The sequence below is a fragment of the Mugil cephalus genome, chromosome 11, assembly GCF_022458985.1.
Source record: "Mugil cephalus isolate CIBA_MC_2020 chromosome 11, CIBA_Mcephalus_1.1, whole genome shotgun sequence".
NCBI classification, from domain to species: domain Eukaryota; kingdom Metazoa; phylum Chordata; class Actinopteri; order Mugiliformes; family Mugilidae; genus Mugil; species Mugil cephalus.
The window spans coordinates 17,205,873-17,223,574 of NC_061780.1; the positions used below are offsets into that span (position 1 = coordinate 17,205,873).

The 17,702-nt window shown below is 39.9% G+C and overlaps 2 protein-coding genes across 4 annotated transcripts; one reads left to right on the forward strand and one right to left on the reverse strand.

Moving 5' to 3' along the window:
- Positions 1-118: 118 nt before the first annotated feature.
- LOC125016616 (B-cell receptor CD22-like) lies at positions 119-5,193 on the forward strand. Of its 3 annotated transcripts, none has more exons than XM_047599209.1 (10): positions 119-272; positions 414-752; positions 830-1,054; positions 2,063-2,329; positions 2,802-3,092; positions 3,197-3,275; positions 3,755-3,785; positions 3,989-4,153; positions 4,221-4,315; positions 4,723-5,193. In XM_047599209.1, the coding sequence occupies exons 1-10, from the start codon at positions 233-235 to the stop codon at positions 4,775-4,777; spliced, it is 1,587 nt and encodes a 528-aa protein (XP_047455165.1). In that variant the 5' UTR covers positions 119-232; the 3' UTR covers positions 4,778-5,193. The 3 variants fall into 3 exon arrangements, with proteins under 3 accessions (XP_047455165.1, XP_047455166.1, XP_047455167.1); XM_047599210.1 differs by having other exon boundaries at positions 3,989-4,138; XM_047599211.1 differs by having other exon boundaries at positions 3,989-4,105.
- A 67-nt stretch (positions 5,194-5,260) lies between these two features.
- hpn (hepsin) lies at positions 5,261-17,686 on the reverse strand. The gene is made up of 11 exons (XM_047598222.1): positions 17,525-17,686; positions 16,391-16,536; positions 11,285-11,392; positions 11,068-11,109; positions 10,819-10,950; positions 9,185-9,338; positions 8,851-9,041; positions 7,854-7,949; positions 7,506-7,648; positions 7,073-7,237; positions 5,261-6,267 (listed from the first exon to the last, which is right to left on the reverse strand). The coding sequence occupies exons 2-11, from the start codon at positions 16,425-16,427 to the stop codon at positions 6,223-6,225; spliced, it is 1,113 nt and encodes a 370-aa protein (XP_047454178.1). The 5' UTR covers positions 16,428-16,536; positions 17,525-17,686; the 3' UTR covers positions 5,261-6,222.
- Positions 17,687-17,702: the final 16 nt, after the last annotated feature.

Consider the following 17,702-nt stretch of genomic DNA (forward strand, 5'->3'; position numbering starts at 1 on the left):
TGATCGGTGTATCAGTGTCTATATTCACTTTAATAATACGAAGCTGTCTTGCTCCATGAAACTGACACTCTTGGAGGAAGCGGGGAGGAGACTTCTCCTACTTCTGCTTTTTACGCCACAAAAAAAAACAAAAAAAAAAAAAAACAGAGCAGCATATAAAGCACCAAATGTGTGACCTCTTCAAACCTTCTTGCGGTTCTCCTGTCCACATTTTGTATTTACAACCCGTGTCATGGAAAGCTGGATTCTAATCACTCTGGTGACAATACCAGGTAAGGAAAAACGCTGGCTACGCAAATTCTGCTTTGGCAATGGAAACGTTTCATGTGGATTTTCTCTTTTATCTGTGTTGTTAAGAAATAGTAAAAAATAAAAAAAATTAAAAAATGAATAAAATGAAAATGTCTCCACAGGTGTCTGGAGTGGAAACTGGGGAGTGAGACTGGAAAATCAGTGTGCTTTAAAGGGGATGTCTACAGTTATTAAATGCACTTACGACTACCCTTCTATGAACATTGTCACTTCAGTCACCTGGTATAAAGCCATACGTGAAAGTCGTGGCTTGATGCTGTATCGGCTTTCTAGTCTTAGAAAACCCAGAGGCCACTTTGAATACCAAGGTGACCGCTGGAGTGACTGTAAGCTGAAGATCAACAATGTACAATGGTCAGATGAAGGGTCGTACTATTTCGGTTTCGAGACCACGCTCAACCGATGGACAAGCCGGACACACGCGTATCTGTCAGTGAAAGGTAAACCACACAAAAATAGAACATATCTCATGAACTGAAACTATATTAGTAATAACAGTGAGTCTTTCTTTTGTCAGAGCTGACCACTGTTGTGCAGCCAAGCACTGTGACAGAGGGAGAGCGTGTCAACCTGACCTGTGTGTCAGGTTGTTCTGAACCCATGGACGTTGTCTGGTTCAGAGATGGACAGCCTGTTTCGAGTGTGGTCTTCCAGGCCAGTAGAAGGGACGCTGGGAGGTACCACTGTGCCATCCTGGGACAGGAGCATGTCAAATCGGCCCCCGTGGCTCTGAACGTTCAGTGTGAGTATATCCTCTTTCAGCCCCTTTCACTGCAGATATGAAGAAGCTAATTGTTACAGGGAAGCTGTTTGTCAGTGTCACTTCTCACCAAAAGTTAACCGTGCTTGTTTTTCTCTCCATCTTATATAAATACAGCCGATCTATTTATTTTTAATTCGGAGAGTGAATGAATCCACAGCTAACACGTGATTTATCTCAGCATGTATTTCAAAGACTGTGATTACATTATTGATTTCAGTGACTGAGGTCATTTTATTTAGACACAGAAAGGACTTTTCTTGAAAATGTGTGATTTTAGTAATACACTGTTGCTCATAAATTTGGAATAAAACATTATTATTATTTTTTTTTTTACCTGTTCCCATGAAATCAGAATCAGAACTACAATTAGCTTTATTGCCCAAGTGTGAGTGCACATACAAGGAATTTGAGTCCCGTCGCTTCGCTCTACAAAACGCTTAAATAAGTATAAGAATAAAAGCTTAAAAAAAAAAGAGGAAGTTCAATACAACATAAATTAGACTTTCAGAATAAAATAGTAATAGAAAAAGATATATATAATTAACTCTGAATGAGAGACAATATGATTTATTCTCACTAGATAGAGTGTATCCTGTAATTGATCATGTACTGATCAACTCTTCCAAACATATATCTGATGGGAATAAACAGGAATAAACAAGAGAACATGCTGTAAAACTAAATAATTCCACGTTATGGGTAAAAATCCAATAAGACAGAATAGAATAGCTTATCTATGGAAACTTATTATACGTAAAGGTAAAAATTGAAGAATCACTGGTTATGCAATAAGCACATCTTATTTTATATCTTCTGACATGAAAATACTTTGTTGTCAGAAGATTAACTTGTCTCAATCTTCTCTTCACTATAAAAAAATTGTGACAGTGCTGCATCTTGTTTTCTCTGGGGCGGCATCATCACACTGCCATAGTAATCACACGTAGTTCATCTCAGAGATCATTCATGTGTGCTCCTCTGAAACAGACGCTCCCGAGAAAGTGAAACTGTCACTGAGTCCAGTGGGAGACATCATGGCAGGGGACACGGTGACTTTCACCTGCAGCAGCGACGCCAACCCTCCCGTGACTGAGAGTGGATACAGCCTGTATAAGGACGGAGAGTTTATCGGCTCTGGGCAGAGCCACAGCATCTCGGACATCCAGCCCGGCCACATGGGACGGTACTACTGTCAGGCCTGGAATAACGTGAGCAGGATGATTAACTCCACTGAAGTTCTCCTTGATGTCAAGTGTGAGTAGGTTGAGCAATTCAATTCAATTGTATTAATGATGAGAAAAAACTCCCTTTTAACAAGGAGAAACCTTGACCTGAACACAGCTGAACATCTGGGTTCAAATGTCTAAGAATTTCCACCATGACAGTAACAAAAGTATATTTTCAGCCAACACGAAGTTGGCACAGCACAAATTTGGAAATCCTCAATTTCCTGGTGCTACAACATCCTCATATTTATTGTTGCCGGTATCTGTCTGTTTGCTACAAGGATGTGTCAAACAGTTATGTCCGGACATATTGGTTCAAGGAGACAGGAAGAAATCTCCAATTAAATATCAGGAAATCATTTTGAAATAATACAGCATATCAAAATCCTTCCAGTTCCGTATACCCTCCTCAGAAGATAATAGATAATAACTCTTAATAACACTGTATATCCAATTCACAACCAATCTGTCAACACGTAACGTCTTTGACATTCTTCCAGACCCTCCGATGAACATTTCTGTCTCAATGGATCCGCCGCATGTTGTTGAAGGCGACGGCGTGAATCTGACCTGCAGCAGCTCAGCCAACCCCGCAGCGGACAACTACACCTGGTACAAGCGCACCGCCCCCAGCAGCTCCAGCTCACTGCTCCAGGTGGGCTCCGGACAGATGCTGTCACTTCCTGTTATGACGCCGTCCCACGCTGGACTCTACATGTGCCAGGTCAGGAACACAGCTGGCGTGAGCAACTCAACCGAGGTTCAGCTGGTGATGGTGGAAAAGCAGTCTGGTATGCAACACTTCACTATTCACTGCTGGTTTATTATTAAGTGTGTCGTCTTTAATATTTTTTTTGAAGTGAATTATTTAAGTTGTGTGTACGTTTTTCCACAGACAGCCCGCCATTTCCTATCTTGGCCGGAATCGGGGTCTCTTTTGTTGTGACACTGGTGATTGCTGCGCTTTTATTCTGGTGAGTCAGCGAATGACGGGGGAACTTGATGTCACTTCCACTGTTACTCACTGACACATGTACACGTTTGCGTAGCCTCTGCTTCTATTTTCCACATGTTGTGACATTTTGTAATGGGTTTCGCCTCATGTCGTTATGACCATTAGTATTGTGTCATTGTAATTTCAGTTCTGTTGCCACTTTTGGGCTTTTACTCATATTTCATATCAATTCCAAAAACTAATTTTAGACAGAATTCATGGATGCTGAATGTGCACAAAGGGAGAAGTTTAGTTTGAGAAGCTTTTTTTTTTTTTTTTTATTCCTGAGGATCTGTTAAAATCTGAACTTTCTGGAAAAAAATACCAGCCTGCTGTGTTTGACATTATTATGCAACAACTTCCTGAAACATGTGACAGGATTGGGCAATTGAGTATGCGCTGTTCTGTTCTGGCTGCATTAACAGTAATCCTTTTTTTTTTTTTTTGCCATCTTTGCAGGAAGAAATGGAGAACTAGCGCAGACAAAAAAGTGAGTACACCGGAAACACGATGCCAGATAGTTGATGAAACTCATGTTGCCAAGGCTGGCGATCAACAGCACAAACACAAAATGCTCCCAGTGAATATTTAAAGAATACCTTGCACTTGTGGTATTATTTTCTGTGTTTCGACTTTGTAATTTGACACGGCAAGTGGTAAAATGACCCGTGGCATTTGATGTGTTCTCTCCAGAACGCCATGACTGACCTGAAGCAAGGTGGAGAGGAACCCATTTATGCGACTACTACTGATGCCGTTTATGCCAGCGTTCACATGGGACCAACCTCTGCTCCGCTCGTCTCTGCTCAGGCATCTGCTTCTCTTATGAACTCACACCATCATGTAAATACTGTGCATGTATGTAACTATTACAATACTACAAAAAATAAAAAATTAAAAGTATTAATCCTCTCCTTTGTTTCAGAACCCCACATTGGACGACGATGAGGTTACCTACACCACAGTGACCATCAACCCCAGAAACAAGATGAACAACGGCAGAACGCCACAGGACACCAGGTGGGTTTGCTGTCCATAATATTGACTTGATCACAACAGCGTTCATACATGTAGCCTTTAATTAATGTGGCTTTACATCAAAATAATCTTGCCGTGAACCAGCATCGACTGATGAAATTGAATCCTTTGGCTCAGGGAAATCTAATCAGAACAAATGTTCTTTGTGTCTTTGCACTGACTTTTTATGTTTGTGAACGTTTCTGAAAACTCCTGTTACCTTTAAAAAAAAATGTAAATTATTAAAGGAATATTGCTTCACAGCACCTGACCTTGGTTAGGTCAGTTAAATTAAGTGCACTCTGTGTCTCTATGTATAAAACTGTTGCCATCAGGGTTAATAAATGCAGGAAGTGTAGACGCTGACACTGCTCCGCTTCAGCTTATTAATGCTGGACTTTCCTCCTCAGATGCAAACCGGAGCGGAGTGACGACACTGTGATCTATGCCACTGTGGTTACATGACGCTCAGGTTCATCGTCGTGCCATGTGTCGACATCCTCCTAAGATTTATGAAATGTTCACAGCTCCGAGTCCCGTTGGTTAAACTGTGACCTTTGTTCATGTGCAATAGTCTTGAAACAAACGGGGTTAATGTTCAAAGTATCGATTATTGACACTTTGTATTCATGATATTTATTTGTGGTGCAATTTATTTTTGTGGTCTGTGACTGTGAATACTTGATTTTACTTAATGTGACTTTTGCTTAAAGTTTGAAAGTTTAAAGGTTGTTTGTAAAAATAATTGTTTTTATATCTATTGTGTCTGAGACACTGTATTGTTGTATAATAATAATTAATATATTATGATAGTTCTGTTGTGCTTTCTCAGTGGTAAATAACTATTTTATTTTAATGAATAAATGAAAGTGATAATGTTACATAATGACTGTGTGCGAGATGTTTTAATTAAAATTTTTATTTCAACACAACACTCAAAGTAACAACTTGCATTTTACAATATTTATTTCTTTTTGTATGTTTAACAATTGCCGTAAGTGAAAAAGAAGCGTTGGGGTTGTTTCAGAAAGAGGAAGTGGACCTATTTGAGTGAATGTGATCTTATTTTACTGAACAGACTTGTTCAAGCTGCATGTTGTGTTTCAAGAAAGCACAGTTTCAAAAAGGGTCCAAAGCTACTTATTTTCACATCACCCTTATTTATGGAAACACATTCAGTCAAATCTACATGACACGGCTCTGAAGATCTGTGAATTTGTTTTAGACATCTGTTAAATGTCTCAAATAAACATCTACACAAACAACATAAGGACTAATATTTACAAGACAAAGACAAAACATCAAATGGAATAGGACATAGATAGATATCATCGTCATCAGGCTGCATGTGGATTTGATAAAGATACCAGATCTTCAGGAATAATTCTTCTTCATACAAAAGTAAATTACTGCTGATAAAATGTATCGCACAAGTTTAATTATGAAACGAAATACTTATGATCTGTAATTTACTAAAGCTTTCTTCTTCTAATTAATAATGAGCAGCAGGAAATTCACCAACCACTCTAGAAAATGTCTCGTGGAAGAAAGGTTCAAAATCACAAGTGGAATTCAACGGATACATCTGAGCCATTAAACTCTCACTTCTCCTTATAATGGCTATTTATTACTTCTGGTGGACATAAAAAAAAAGAAAAAAATTATCTAAGATGCATAATTACTTATATTTTACAAAAGTTAAATCCAATCTTTTTTATTTATTTATTTTTTTGGTTCATCATTATTTATTACTTCTCAACAACACAGGCCAAGATCAGTAACTCATTGCTGATGAGTTAGGGGACAATTACAGCCTGTTACGCCCCCCCATCATATCACAGTATCACCAACAGGATCTGTCCATATTTTCATCCAAAAGTAGAAAAAGTACAAACATTGTGGCAGGGGTCTCATGTCCGGGCCATTTTGTGAACGCCTGGTGAGTTGTGGTAGTTCTGCAGAAAAGGGAGAGCGCAACTCAGGAAGACATAGAATCACAAAGACATCACAGCCCCAAAGAAACATTTCACACCGACTCACATTTGATGGTGACACTTCGAAGCTACTGTGAATGATGATTGTCTCCCCCATGTGGCAGTAATTACACAAACACAGTTGCTGGTCTCAGAGTCACTTCTTCCAGTGCTCTCCAGGAGGTAAAAGCCACACACTAACAATGTTTGAGTTTGTTGTCAACCCTTTCAGACTGCAGTCCTTCCTGTGATTGCATATTTATTTTTTTTCATCTGGAGCTTCAAAAACTTCTAAAGTTATATTTTATTATTTGATGACCAGAAAATTGTGAATTCATAGGACCACAGTTACATTTGCAGTGGGTCCACCATACACCTTGTTTTTGTAGCCTCCTCTGTCTCTATAGCAGTGTGGGTCTGTCTCCACCACCAGATTATAACAGGGGGGTCCCCAGATTTAAAACTCCACTGTGATATACAGATTTACCTGGCACTGATTGGTTTAATCAGCATTGTCCGAACTTTTTTGACAATTACACAAATATAATGGACGTTCATTCATGTAAAAGTTTCACACTGCGGCCTTAATGTACTGTATAAATTACTAAATTGGTTATTATGTGTTTGATGAAAGTCGATGGGAAGCGAAAGTTTCTTATCATTCTGTTTTCCATGCTATATAGCTTAAATATATTATAAGAATATGCACTACTTGTATTTTCATGGTATGGGTCAAACACACGTAATAGAGCACCGTAATAAAACATCAACATCTCCACACTCTTACCCTCATGGCTGTAGATATCCAGGGCAGAAATCGAGACACTCTAGTGTAGACGCCCGGTTTCTTGGCCATGGCACAGCCAGTCCCCCAGCTCACTACTCCCAGCAGACGATACCGATTGGTCTTAGAGAGACAGTCATCTGCCACAAATGGACCGCCACTGTCTCCCTGAAATCACAGACGATCGCAACAGTTCACACTCACATTTAAACTACCCGTTTAAGCATAAACAGAGAATCAAGTGCATAGGAAACCATATCAAAAACAAGTATCCACTGGATTTTTCAACAATAGTTATACAGCCATGCATCCGATTAGTGACTGTAGACACATACATTCCTCCATATGAGGAATTACAGTTCCCAATCAGAGAGACGAACACATAAACAAACCAGTATTTGTGCACCAGAATGCGTAAACACAGGCACACTCTGACCTGACAGGCATCAGTGCCTCCTTTCTCGAAGCCAGCACAGAACATGCTGGTGGTGATCTGGTTGTCATAGTAATCAGGGGCATTACACACTGCGTCACTGATGATGGGGACGTTTGCTTCCTGGAGAACATCTGCTAGATGACCTGAGAAAGACCATCATCCAGCAGTTATAGAAAACAAACGTGTGTTTCTTGAGTAGAAGGAGTTAAGTATCAACTGTTTTCTATCATTTTTAAGAATCTCACCTGCCAAAATTGAATTATTCTATTGATATACATTAAAAAAAAAGTCAAGGAATGCAGATACTGTCATCACCAACAGTACAGCTGTAATAAAATGAATACTCACCATAGTACCCTACGTTTCCCCAACCTGTAACTGTCCCCATCTGTCCATCTATCAGTCTCTGGCCATACGCTGGCAGGCAAATAGGCTGGATGTATTCTACATATGAACACAAAGACGTGAATGAACAGATCATGAATAAATACTCACTTACTGACAACAATAGCCAAATAGCCAATAGTTGTGTCACAGTTAATTTATTACTTCACTTTTTGCTTATTTTTGCCACATTTACTAAACCTAATGCATCCATCCTCTTACTCATCTCTTCTGTTAGCTTTCTTAGCACTGACACCACTGGATCCTTTATTGTGACATACCTGCAGCTTTCTAACGTTTCTTCCTGTTTTTGCCCCTTGGGAGATTCTTGCCTGTCCGTAGATGGTCTTTACTTTATTTTTTTCTGTTCTCTTTTACCCTTTTATTTTTTACTCTGTTTACTCTGGTTTAACTTGTGTCTCCGAGTTGCTAATTTGAGTCCTGCGTGTTCTGTTGGGATTGAAATAAAGTGCAGAAGAGGGATAAACAACTTGGACGGTCCTGGAAACCATGTGTTGTTCTGCACGGCACATAAAACCAGCCTGTGAACCTCAGACTCCATGTATTTTTTTTTTTTTTTTTGTTCCAGGAAAACTACCTGCTATTTTTGTAGTTCTAAATTCCAAACACTAGATGTCAGACATGAACTTCTGAAGTGATGCTTTGTCTTCAGCGTTGATAAAACAGTACTACAAAGGAAACTATAATATTTTTTCTGCTTTGTGTGCATGTTTTTCCTAATGAATCATTAAATTCAAGGGCAGACAGAAAGTTCCAGTCGATAATAACATCCCGTTCATACCTGATAGTAATTATGTCAGATAAAAGAGTGTTTTGTTCTGCTTAATGAAATTAAGGGAAAAGAGTACAGATAATTTATTTACTATTCTTCCTCTGTTACCATCATCACCAACAAGTATGTGCAGATATACTTATTTCCAGAGAGTACTGTGTATCTCACCACTGAAAGTGAGTGGCTGGGTGAGGGCCAGAACTGCGATGTCTCTGCTGTTGTCATCGATGTTGGCGTCTACGAAGGGCAGGTAGCTGCTGTGGTAAACGATGGTCTTCACCTCCGCCACATTGGCATTGACTGGTTTATTGTAGATGGAGCCCAGCAGCACACGCCAGCGATTAACAAAACGATACCGCCTAGGGTGGAAAAAATTAAAAAAGAAGACGCACAGATGGAGCAAACGTGGTGTTAACTACACATTAAAACATAAAAAAATATGATGAGATACATGGAACGTACAGAAAGACAGAATCTCTGTAATAGCAGTGGCGTCACTTACTCTGGGAAGCAGTGAGCTGCAGAAACAATCCAACGGTTTGAGATGATGGATCCTCCACACTGATGGACGCCATCGTACTGCAGACTGACCTGCCACGGCCAGCTTCCTGCCGTGCACAACATCACAACGATAACGGCCGACTGCACAAACTGAGCTGCCACATTTCTCCAACACGAACGAGATCAGATTGAACTTAAGTGAAAGCTTGTAATAATGCAGAAATTATGGAGATTAGGACGAAAAAAGCTGAAGATGTCAAGCGGTGAAGGGCGCGAATGAATGTGAGATATGCCGAAAGCAAACATGCAGGCTGTGGAGAAAAACACTGGACAGAAAGAAAGATGTACAAATAACAAGGTGTGTGTGGGAGGGTGGCAAGCAAGCCGTGGACAAAGATCAGAGGTGGTGTAAGGTATCGAGAATGTAAGTTGCATGTGACAAGCAGGTGGCGTGCTTTGGAAACAACAGTGTGACGAAAACCGTTCTAACAGTTCGTGAATGGAAAGGCAGTGACACAGTTGGGTGGTAAGATCAATACTGGTTATAATTTGCTTTGTGTCAGCAGGTGGGTGCTAACTGGACAAACAGTGTGAGAACCCAGAGGCTTCACAGTGCTGAAGAAGCAGACACAGTTGTCGTGGTCAACATCCAAAATGAAGTTTGATTTTCTTTGTGAGTTCCTGGTTGAAAGAAAAATCACAAAATCGATGGCACACGGCACGGACGTGACGAGGTATTGTTACCAATGAAACAATAGAACTATCTTGCCTACTTAGTCCTGTCTTGTACTACGCAGAAGAAATCGCGGCCTCAACGACTATCAGTGTCGAATTCACCACAAAACAAATGCACTTACAACTTACATTGTTCCTGTAATTGAAAGATAATATTAGTTATCATGTTGTAATTATTACTGTCTTTGAATTGTAAGGCATTACATTACAGTTGCATTACTTTTGAGCTGCTTTCACAAAAAATAACTGGAAATATGGATTTTGTGGTGTCAATTATTTTCTGTACACATCCAGGAATGTGTGGGATGTGGAAGACGTGGAATGAGCTAGGCTTAACACCAACAACAGTACAATATAATGACAGTGATGAGTGTATAAATTTAGGTGTATTCATATTGAAATCAATATTGCCATATACGCCTAAAGAAAGCTGACACCACGCTAGATGTTTCATTAAATTACTTGTGCTATTTCGCGAGGTACAGAGTTCGTTTGGTTCTGCACACAAACGGAACTTAGCTATAATGTTTTTTGTATCCTTTTCTCTGACGAACTGAAAATAATGAGCATCATGTTCATATCGCAAATGTAGAATCTGACGCTGCTGCTGCAGTCATCTTCTAACCAATTACCTGTTCTCTAGGAAGGTTAACATTTGCTCAGATTTTTTTTTTCTCTTCTGCTATTCTCGAATTTTTGTAAAAACACGCAGCTTAATTAATTTAATTAATTTCAGGTTTAAAATCCATTTAAACGGCCATTATTATATACATTTGGACAGAGTAAAATATTTTTTTGTAATTCTTTACATTACCGCTTTACAGTAAAAAGTAATGCATTACAGTAATTGCATTACTTTTGTAACATGAAACTCCCAAGACTGTTAGCTGTCAGTATCTCACCTGATGAATCCCACTTCTTCACAGCTGATGCTGGCTAGAAGTTCATTGGCCGGGGAGGAACACACCTGAAGCCACCTCCTCTGAGCAGAGTCGAACACTCTGAGACGTTGGTCAGCTGAATTCACCTGGACTGTAAGGAACGATACAGCACACGCTCCGGGTTTTTTAAATTCACGTAGCATTTGGCTGTACTGCTAACAACAATACTAAACTGAAGTCCATGATCACCCACGTCCTCTCTACTCACCGTCATACAGTCCTGTGTCTTCCTCCATTGTACAATATGTAACTGCAAGGGGCATAATAGACAACAACAGGTCATTAGGATAAATAATGAAAGCTGCTGATCAGCTGATAGAGAGAATAAAATAATGAAAACATGTTGAAAAATAAGGTTATTATTGGCTGTTATGTTTGGCAAAAGTGTGTGTCTGTGTGTATGTGTGAGAGAAATGTAGGCTGACCTACGGCCCAGACGGCTGCTCCGATGGCTCCCAAGGTCATCAGCGTTATACACACACCAATCAACCGGCAGGGGGTCAACACACAGGTCAGAGAGATCCCCCTGCTCCCTGCAGACACACACACACACATCCACGCGGCACTAGGTAAGTCTATACAAATAATTTTGCCAGTATGAGCTTACGTGAACACACATAAAGAAGTTTCAAGCCTTTAATGTTATATAACAGTAACACGATAAGAAGCAAATATTGAACAGTGTGTAGTAGCTGACATGCATAAATTATACAGATTTGACAACAACATAAGAAAAACGTTGAGTGTGCTGTGTTTAATTTGGGTACTTTTTTTTTGGAGTCATTCAAACAGCAAACATCAGTGAACTGATGTGTTTCAGCACACGGCACCAATATGAGGAGGCATAAAGCACATTTTCCTGGCATACATGGAAAGTACAAATGACACTGATGAGATCAATAGTCTAAAGTCTAGCGTTTCTCCACAACGCGAGAACAAACTCTCAAACTGGGATATAGTGCCATGTCTGTCCCACATGCACATACAGTGCGTGAGTGCACTTGTGTGTGGATGTTATATTTCAGCATTTTTGAAATAAATAAATAAATAATAATCCCACCTATTTAGGACATACTCAAAGTAAGACTCTATCACAAAGTCAGAATCACCCTAAGTTGTAATGTTCTTGTGTAATCAAAGTTGGCACACGGTTAAAAAATAAGAAGTTGTTGTGTCGGCTGTGTTGTTTGAATCCTATAACGACTTTTATCAATGAAATCAGAAGAAAATTGCATATTGCATGCAGCAAACACAACTCATGTTCTGACAAACCACTGATTGAAAAAGCTACTGCTGTCCCATCTACGACCCAGTGGAACGTTAAAGGGTTAATGCACATTTTTTTCATTGCAGAGATGTAATAAAAAACACATCCCTGCCATCATCATCATGAAGCAGGAGACGAAGCTCGCACCTCTTAACATAAATATGTGAAATGAGTTCTCGAAGCCATACATCTCATTAGATCATCTGCTGAAAGGTGAATGTGATCAGCGACTACACGATATACAAATAAATGAAATCACCAACGTGGTTGATTAAACGGATGAATATTCACCTGCTTACAGTGTTGGACTGGTTGTAATGTTTCCCCAGTTATTACAGGATTAGGAATTAGAGGATTAGACGTTTGGCTCGGGTTAATTTTGGGTGGAGCTCTGGTGGAAATTATGGGATACTCTGCTTGTGGTGTTTGCATTTAGTGTGGTGCCTACTTGTCTGCACAAGATTCCACAGGTGTGTGTGTGTGTGTGTGTGTGTGTGTGTCTGTGTGTGTGTGTGTGCAATGATTTCAAGTAAGGAGGCAGGAGGCTTCTTACTGTACTTTAAAAAAACAAACAAAAAAAAACATAAAATTCCGGTATTCCCCAACAGACTCATCCTTTCATTTACTTGCTACATCCTGTTAGCTCTGTTAGCCTCTAGATGCCAAGGTTGCCTAGCAACACTCTTCATATAACTTATAGAAGACGTCACCATATGAATGCCGTAATCAGTGTCTGTGTGTTTGGCATGTAGCACGATTCCCACAGTTTATGGCTGCTCCATTATTTCATCCAAACACTGGTGTGTCCTATGAAGTCAAGGTTACAGTTGTTTGAGTTATTAGATTCTGCACATTGTGTATGCCTGTACTTGTGACTTAGATGTCACATTTTGACCAATTCATGTGAAAAACCCACTAATTTAAAATGGTTCATGCTTGGTTTCTTACTACTGCATAATATCAATGATCCTTAACACCTCCTCGTGTCCAGCCGTTACTTATCAAAATATGTGCTATCGGAGAATGATAGTGTTTTATTCACCGCATTACATGAGACTGGCTGTAATAACACTGCTCTCCATGATAAAGCAGGAAACAACTGGAGATACTGTAAGTGTGCGAGTGTCGATCCAGAGAAAACATTCTACATGTAGAGTTTCCTTCCTACCTCTGTCTCCCTCCCCAACGTTCTCCCTTCTCTTTTACATCAGTATCTTTCATTAGGATTAAAGGTTTCAAAATGAAATTGTTTTGTGGTGTCTGTTTATGTAGCTTTTACGTACATCCCTGATTCCACGAGTTTTGATGTTAACAGGCCAAGAGAATGACAAGGAAGCAGTTGTGTGCAAGACCAGTGGCACCGCTCGGTCCCACAGTTGCTGAATTTCAATGTTGTTGTCAAGAAACGTGATAGTTGTGCAGACCTGCTAATCTAGTGACCTTCCTTTCTACTATCTCTGCTCCTTCTCTTCACGCCACAGCCTCTCCCTGGCTACCGCTACCTGCACGCTCAGTGCTTTCCACAGACAACTCTCTACCTTTGAACCTGTCACCTCATCAGTCAGCATAATAATGAACCACAATATGGTAAAGCTAGTGTGTCCCAGCTCGTGTTTTACCGGTGCTTTCCTCCACAGCCTACCCCTGTTATTCCCCGAGTCCTTCTTTCGTTCCCGCTGTCTTCCCCCTCACTGCGCACGTCATAGTCGGATAGCAGGGCAGAACAAGCGGGTTATTGTTTCTCCTTCTACCTGAGACCACCTTCTGTTGTGTGAGCATGTGTGAGCATGTGTGTATTATGAGACAGACATTTCTCGGAAACTGTTTTGTGTGCTTATGAGTATGCCACAAAATAAAGGAGAAGGTTTTGAGCGGAGTCCCTATGAAGAGGTTTCTCCATCACGTCACACCGTTACACTGACTCCATTCAATCTGACAACAAACTAAACCTGTGCCCAACAAAAATATGCAGCTAAAACATTACTTCACTGCTTTGAAGTCATTTTTGCTACATACTGTGGAAATGAATAAATACATAAAAGGCCACCATCAGAGGTAAGACTGAATCATCACGCTGTATGTGACCAGTCTGTGTAGACATATTGTTCCTCGGTAACATTTATTTTGGTCTCGCCTATGAGTCACATGTTACTCATTCCGTGGGATGTTGGGAGGGACACCCTCAACCTCATATACATAGTAGTTTAACTACCACCGTGCTGTTAGTGAGCAGCTGGTGGACGAGAACCAGCTGTGTACCAGATGAAATGCGCCCCAGACCAAAGTAAAAATAAATCCTCCATTAAGAAATTTCCACGGCCGTTTTTGCCTAAAAATGGTGTCTGATCCGAGCTAATATCTGCTGATCTAATGAAGTGATCCGGATTTAACTTTCCAAAAGCTGAAAAATAATAAAGTCTTTGCCAGGAGATAGAAATCTTTTCGTCTGACTAATACCCACTGGAATGCTACTTCATGAGAGCTATACAAAGTATGTTGATATCTCAGAACTATTACAGCTCAGGTTTCATTTACTACTTTTTTATCCAGAGCATCCAACCATGTCATGCTGTCATGGGAATGGATCTGTTGACATGTGAGCACAGAAACTGTAATCACACTACACAGGCGGATGCCAAAGGCAGAGAAGGAAAACTCATTGGCTGTCTCGGAATCACAACTGAAAAGAACGTAACCAACATTTTTTCAGGCCGGGTTGATGTTTGTTAGGTGTCCTGACCCACTCCTCACTCCACTGCATAGTCAGCATCATCTGTATTACCCTTTGTCCCCCTCTGTCCACCGACATTTGGAACATTTGGAAACAGATTTTCAAACTACTTGCAAACCAGGAAGATCCGAATGCAATGTGCCTTCAACATACACCCACTCCAATTTAAATAGGAAAAGGGCTTTTATTGTGTTTTCAAAATAATTACTGGAGAATGTCACATCAGCAGAACAAAGGAAGAGCAGGCACGGTATCAAGAACAGAATCAAGGAAACATAAAATAACAGTACAATAGCAGAAGAAGAGATGAAGACATGACAAATCCATAACTCATTCATGTAGTGTATGTGTGAAAATGTGCATATTTGTCCTTCTCTACCTGCTCATACAGATATGGTATATCACAATTACAAGAAAGAAATATTGTGTATTGATGGAGATGCACTGTCTAATTTTAGCTTTGACAGGGACAAAAAAAACAAAAAAAAACAAGGCTGCACCATATGTGCCACTCCTCTACCAGACTGTTTTTCCTATAATTACCCACATTGAAACCACAGCCTGATTCACTGCATCTGGGTGGACTCCTCTCAGTCATGCAACAAAAGCTAACAAAACCAAACGTTTGGCTGACCATGTTCGGGCACGGCCAAGTTACGCTGAGAGGAACCGCCGAAGACGTGGAAATGATTTTTAGCTGAAGACTTCTTCATGTAATGAGAGGTGAGGTAAGCCATTATACTTTTGTTAGTAGACTTGTCTACTGGAGGAGTTGTGCAAGTTGCTGATGCATTTAATATTTCTGCAGTAAAAGGTTTTAACAAAAATTCAAAAGGTAGACTTGGTAAGTTTGTTAGTGGTAAACGTAGTTCTTGAAACACAGGGCATCACTGTTTGAATGCTTTGCAGCAACAGTAAAGTACAGCAGGTAATCTTATCTGCCCTAAGCCATAAATTTGCAAAACAAATGACAAGCACATCAACACTGCATTTCACTTCGGCGAACGCCATGAAGCAGGAGGACAGGTGTGGATTGTCTGGTTTACTTTTATTTATTTTTCTTTTTCTGATCTGATGGAGGTGCGTTGGAGCAAGGTAGGAAAACATCACATGATTGCACTGATTTGTTGAAAAAATAATGTGCTGAACTTAAATGTACTCGTGGACTGTGGCTGGTTTTGGCTACAGATATCAACGTCACTGTCACATTTCTGTTTGGATTACTGCTTGATCTTGTTGGTTGAGAAAAAAAAAAAAAAACTATTACGCCTAGTCCAAGTGTGTGTTTTCCAAGCTGAAAGACAAACCTCAAAAATAAATCTAGTGGACATCAGGGAGATAGCCACCAGGACATGCAGTTAATGGTTAACCGTCAAGTTGGCTGATGTCCTTTTCCCAAATACAGAAAACAGGCGGCGTGAGCTGCGGCATGTCCAGCGCAGCATTTTAATCTGTGCATGTATGTGTGCACGTGTGTACACTGTATGTGTTGGAAGACACGAACTGCACTGTGTATGTAACATGTGCACTCACCCATCTTCCCTTCTGTCACAACTTTCTCAGCATACATCGGTACACAACAGGAAGCAGGCGGAACAGCAGACAATGATGAGGGTCCTTCCTTTTCTTCCTTCCCTGTCTCCTTGTCTCTTTGGGGCAGGTGGACTAAGCCCTTTTGCCTAGGGATATAATATTGAGGGGTCATGTTTGAAAAATACCATATCGTATTACAGTCTCTTGAAAGTTCATCAAGTACACTTTAAAAAACAAACACATTCTGAAATAACACTCCTACACTAAATACTTGACTGTGTTTTCATGTTGGAGGCTTTGGTTTGTAGTACTACTGCTACTGTTGTGTTTTGTGTGTTGTTCATATTATTATTTCAGTCGGTGGCCAAGGCTAAATAAGAGAAAAACTACAGCTCCACAAACTACATCCTACTACCACCTTTCTCACACACATTGAACAATATGAGAGTCACAAAAGGTGAATAGTTCAGGACTGCGTACCTAATGTTTTGGAAAGAAGTGACCGCATATCTACATTCAGAAAGATTCAACACTGGCTGGTATCTATGAAATGCGGTGCCTTGTGTGTATTGTGTGAATAGGAACGCTTAACAATGAGAAGCCAACATGAAAAGTAACTTTGTGTGTTATCTCGGTTGTTTTTTTCTGAAATTCATACCACAATCAACAGGCTTTCCCTGTATCTATAAAGACAGATAACTCTCCAAAGGGTCCAGGTACTGGGTTGATAAACCTGTGATAGTAGACACTGCTGTGCAAACATCAGGACATGAAGTCAGATGAGACCACTGAGAACATGCGACTGAAGGGTTAAGATGTATCTTCAAATTAGCTACTATCTCCTAGTCCACTATGGCAATATACGTGCAATTTCTATAAAATTCGAAAATCAAAATGGCGATAAAACTTATATAAATTCGGAGTTTTTTATTAATTATAACTTCAAACAGATAAAGTCAACAGATAAAGTGAGTTAAAAAAATCGCACAGTTCCTAGTGAAATACTTAAAAACACATTAAGAACGATTGCAATCTCTTACACTTATTTTAGTCTGCTATCTACTAATGTCTTTTAATTTAATATAATAACTCACTACAGAGCTTACACGCATTCTTTTCGAGAAAATGACTCACCTCTACTTCTTTGCAGCAGGTGGAGCCTCGCCTTTCCCTTTAGATAACAAAATATAAATATATAAAAAAAATAGAATGACTCGAAGAGAATTTAAAGGACACCACAGATAAATACCAGTTTTAAGTAAATCCTTTTCTTTTTGTTCTCTTCACAGGTTACTGACCCCAAAAGAAAGAA

Bases quoted from the DNA above. Each gene is read 5' to 3' on its own strand.
- LOC125016616 (XM_047599209.1), top strand. From the start codon at position 233: ATGGAAAGCTGGATTCTAATCACTCTGGTGACAATACCAG. The intron at 1,055-2,062 runs GTGAGTATATCC...CCTCTGAAACAG, and splicing joins CGTGGCTCTGAACGTTCAGT to ACGCTCCCGAGAAAGTGAAA. The intron at 4,154-4,220 runs GTATGTAACTAT...CCTTTGTTTCAG, and splicing joins ATCATGTAAATACTGTGCAT to AACCCCACATTGGACGACGA.
- hpn (XM_047598222.1), bottom strand. From the start codon at position 16,427: ATGTATGCTGAGAAAGTTGTGACAGAAGGGAAGATGG. The intron at 11,110-11,284 runs GTCAGCCTACAT...TGCCCCTTGCAG, and splicing joins AGCAGCCGTCTGGGCCGTAG to TTACATATTGTACAATGGAG. The intron at 7,649-7,853 runs GTGAGTATTCAT...GGTCTTTCTCAG, and splicing joins GGGAAACGTAGGGTACTATG to GTCATCTAGCAGATGTTCTC.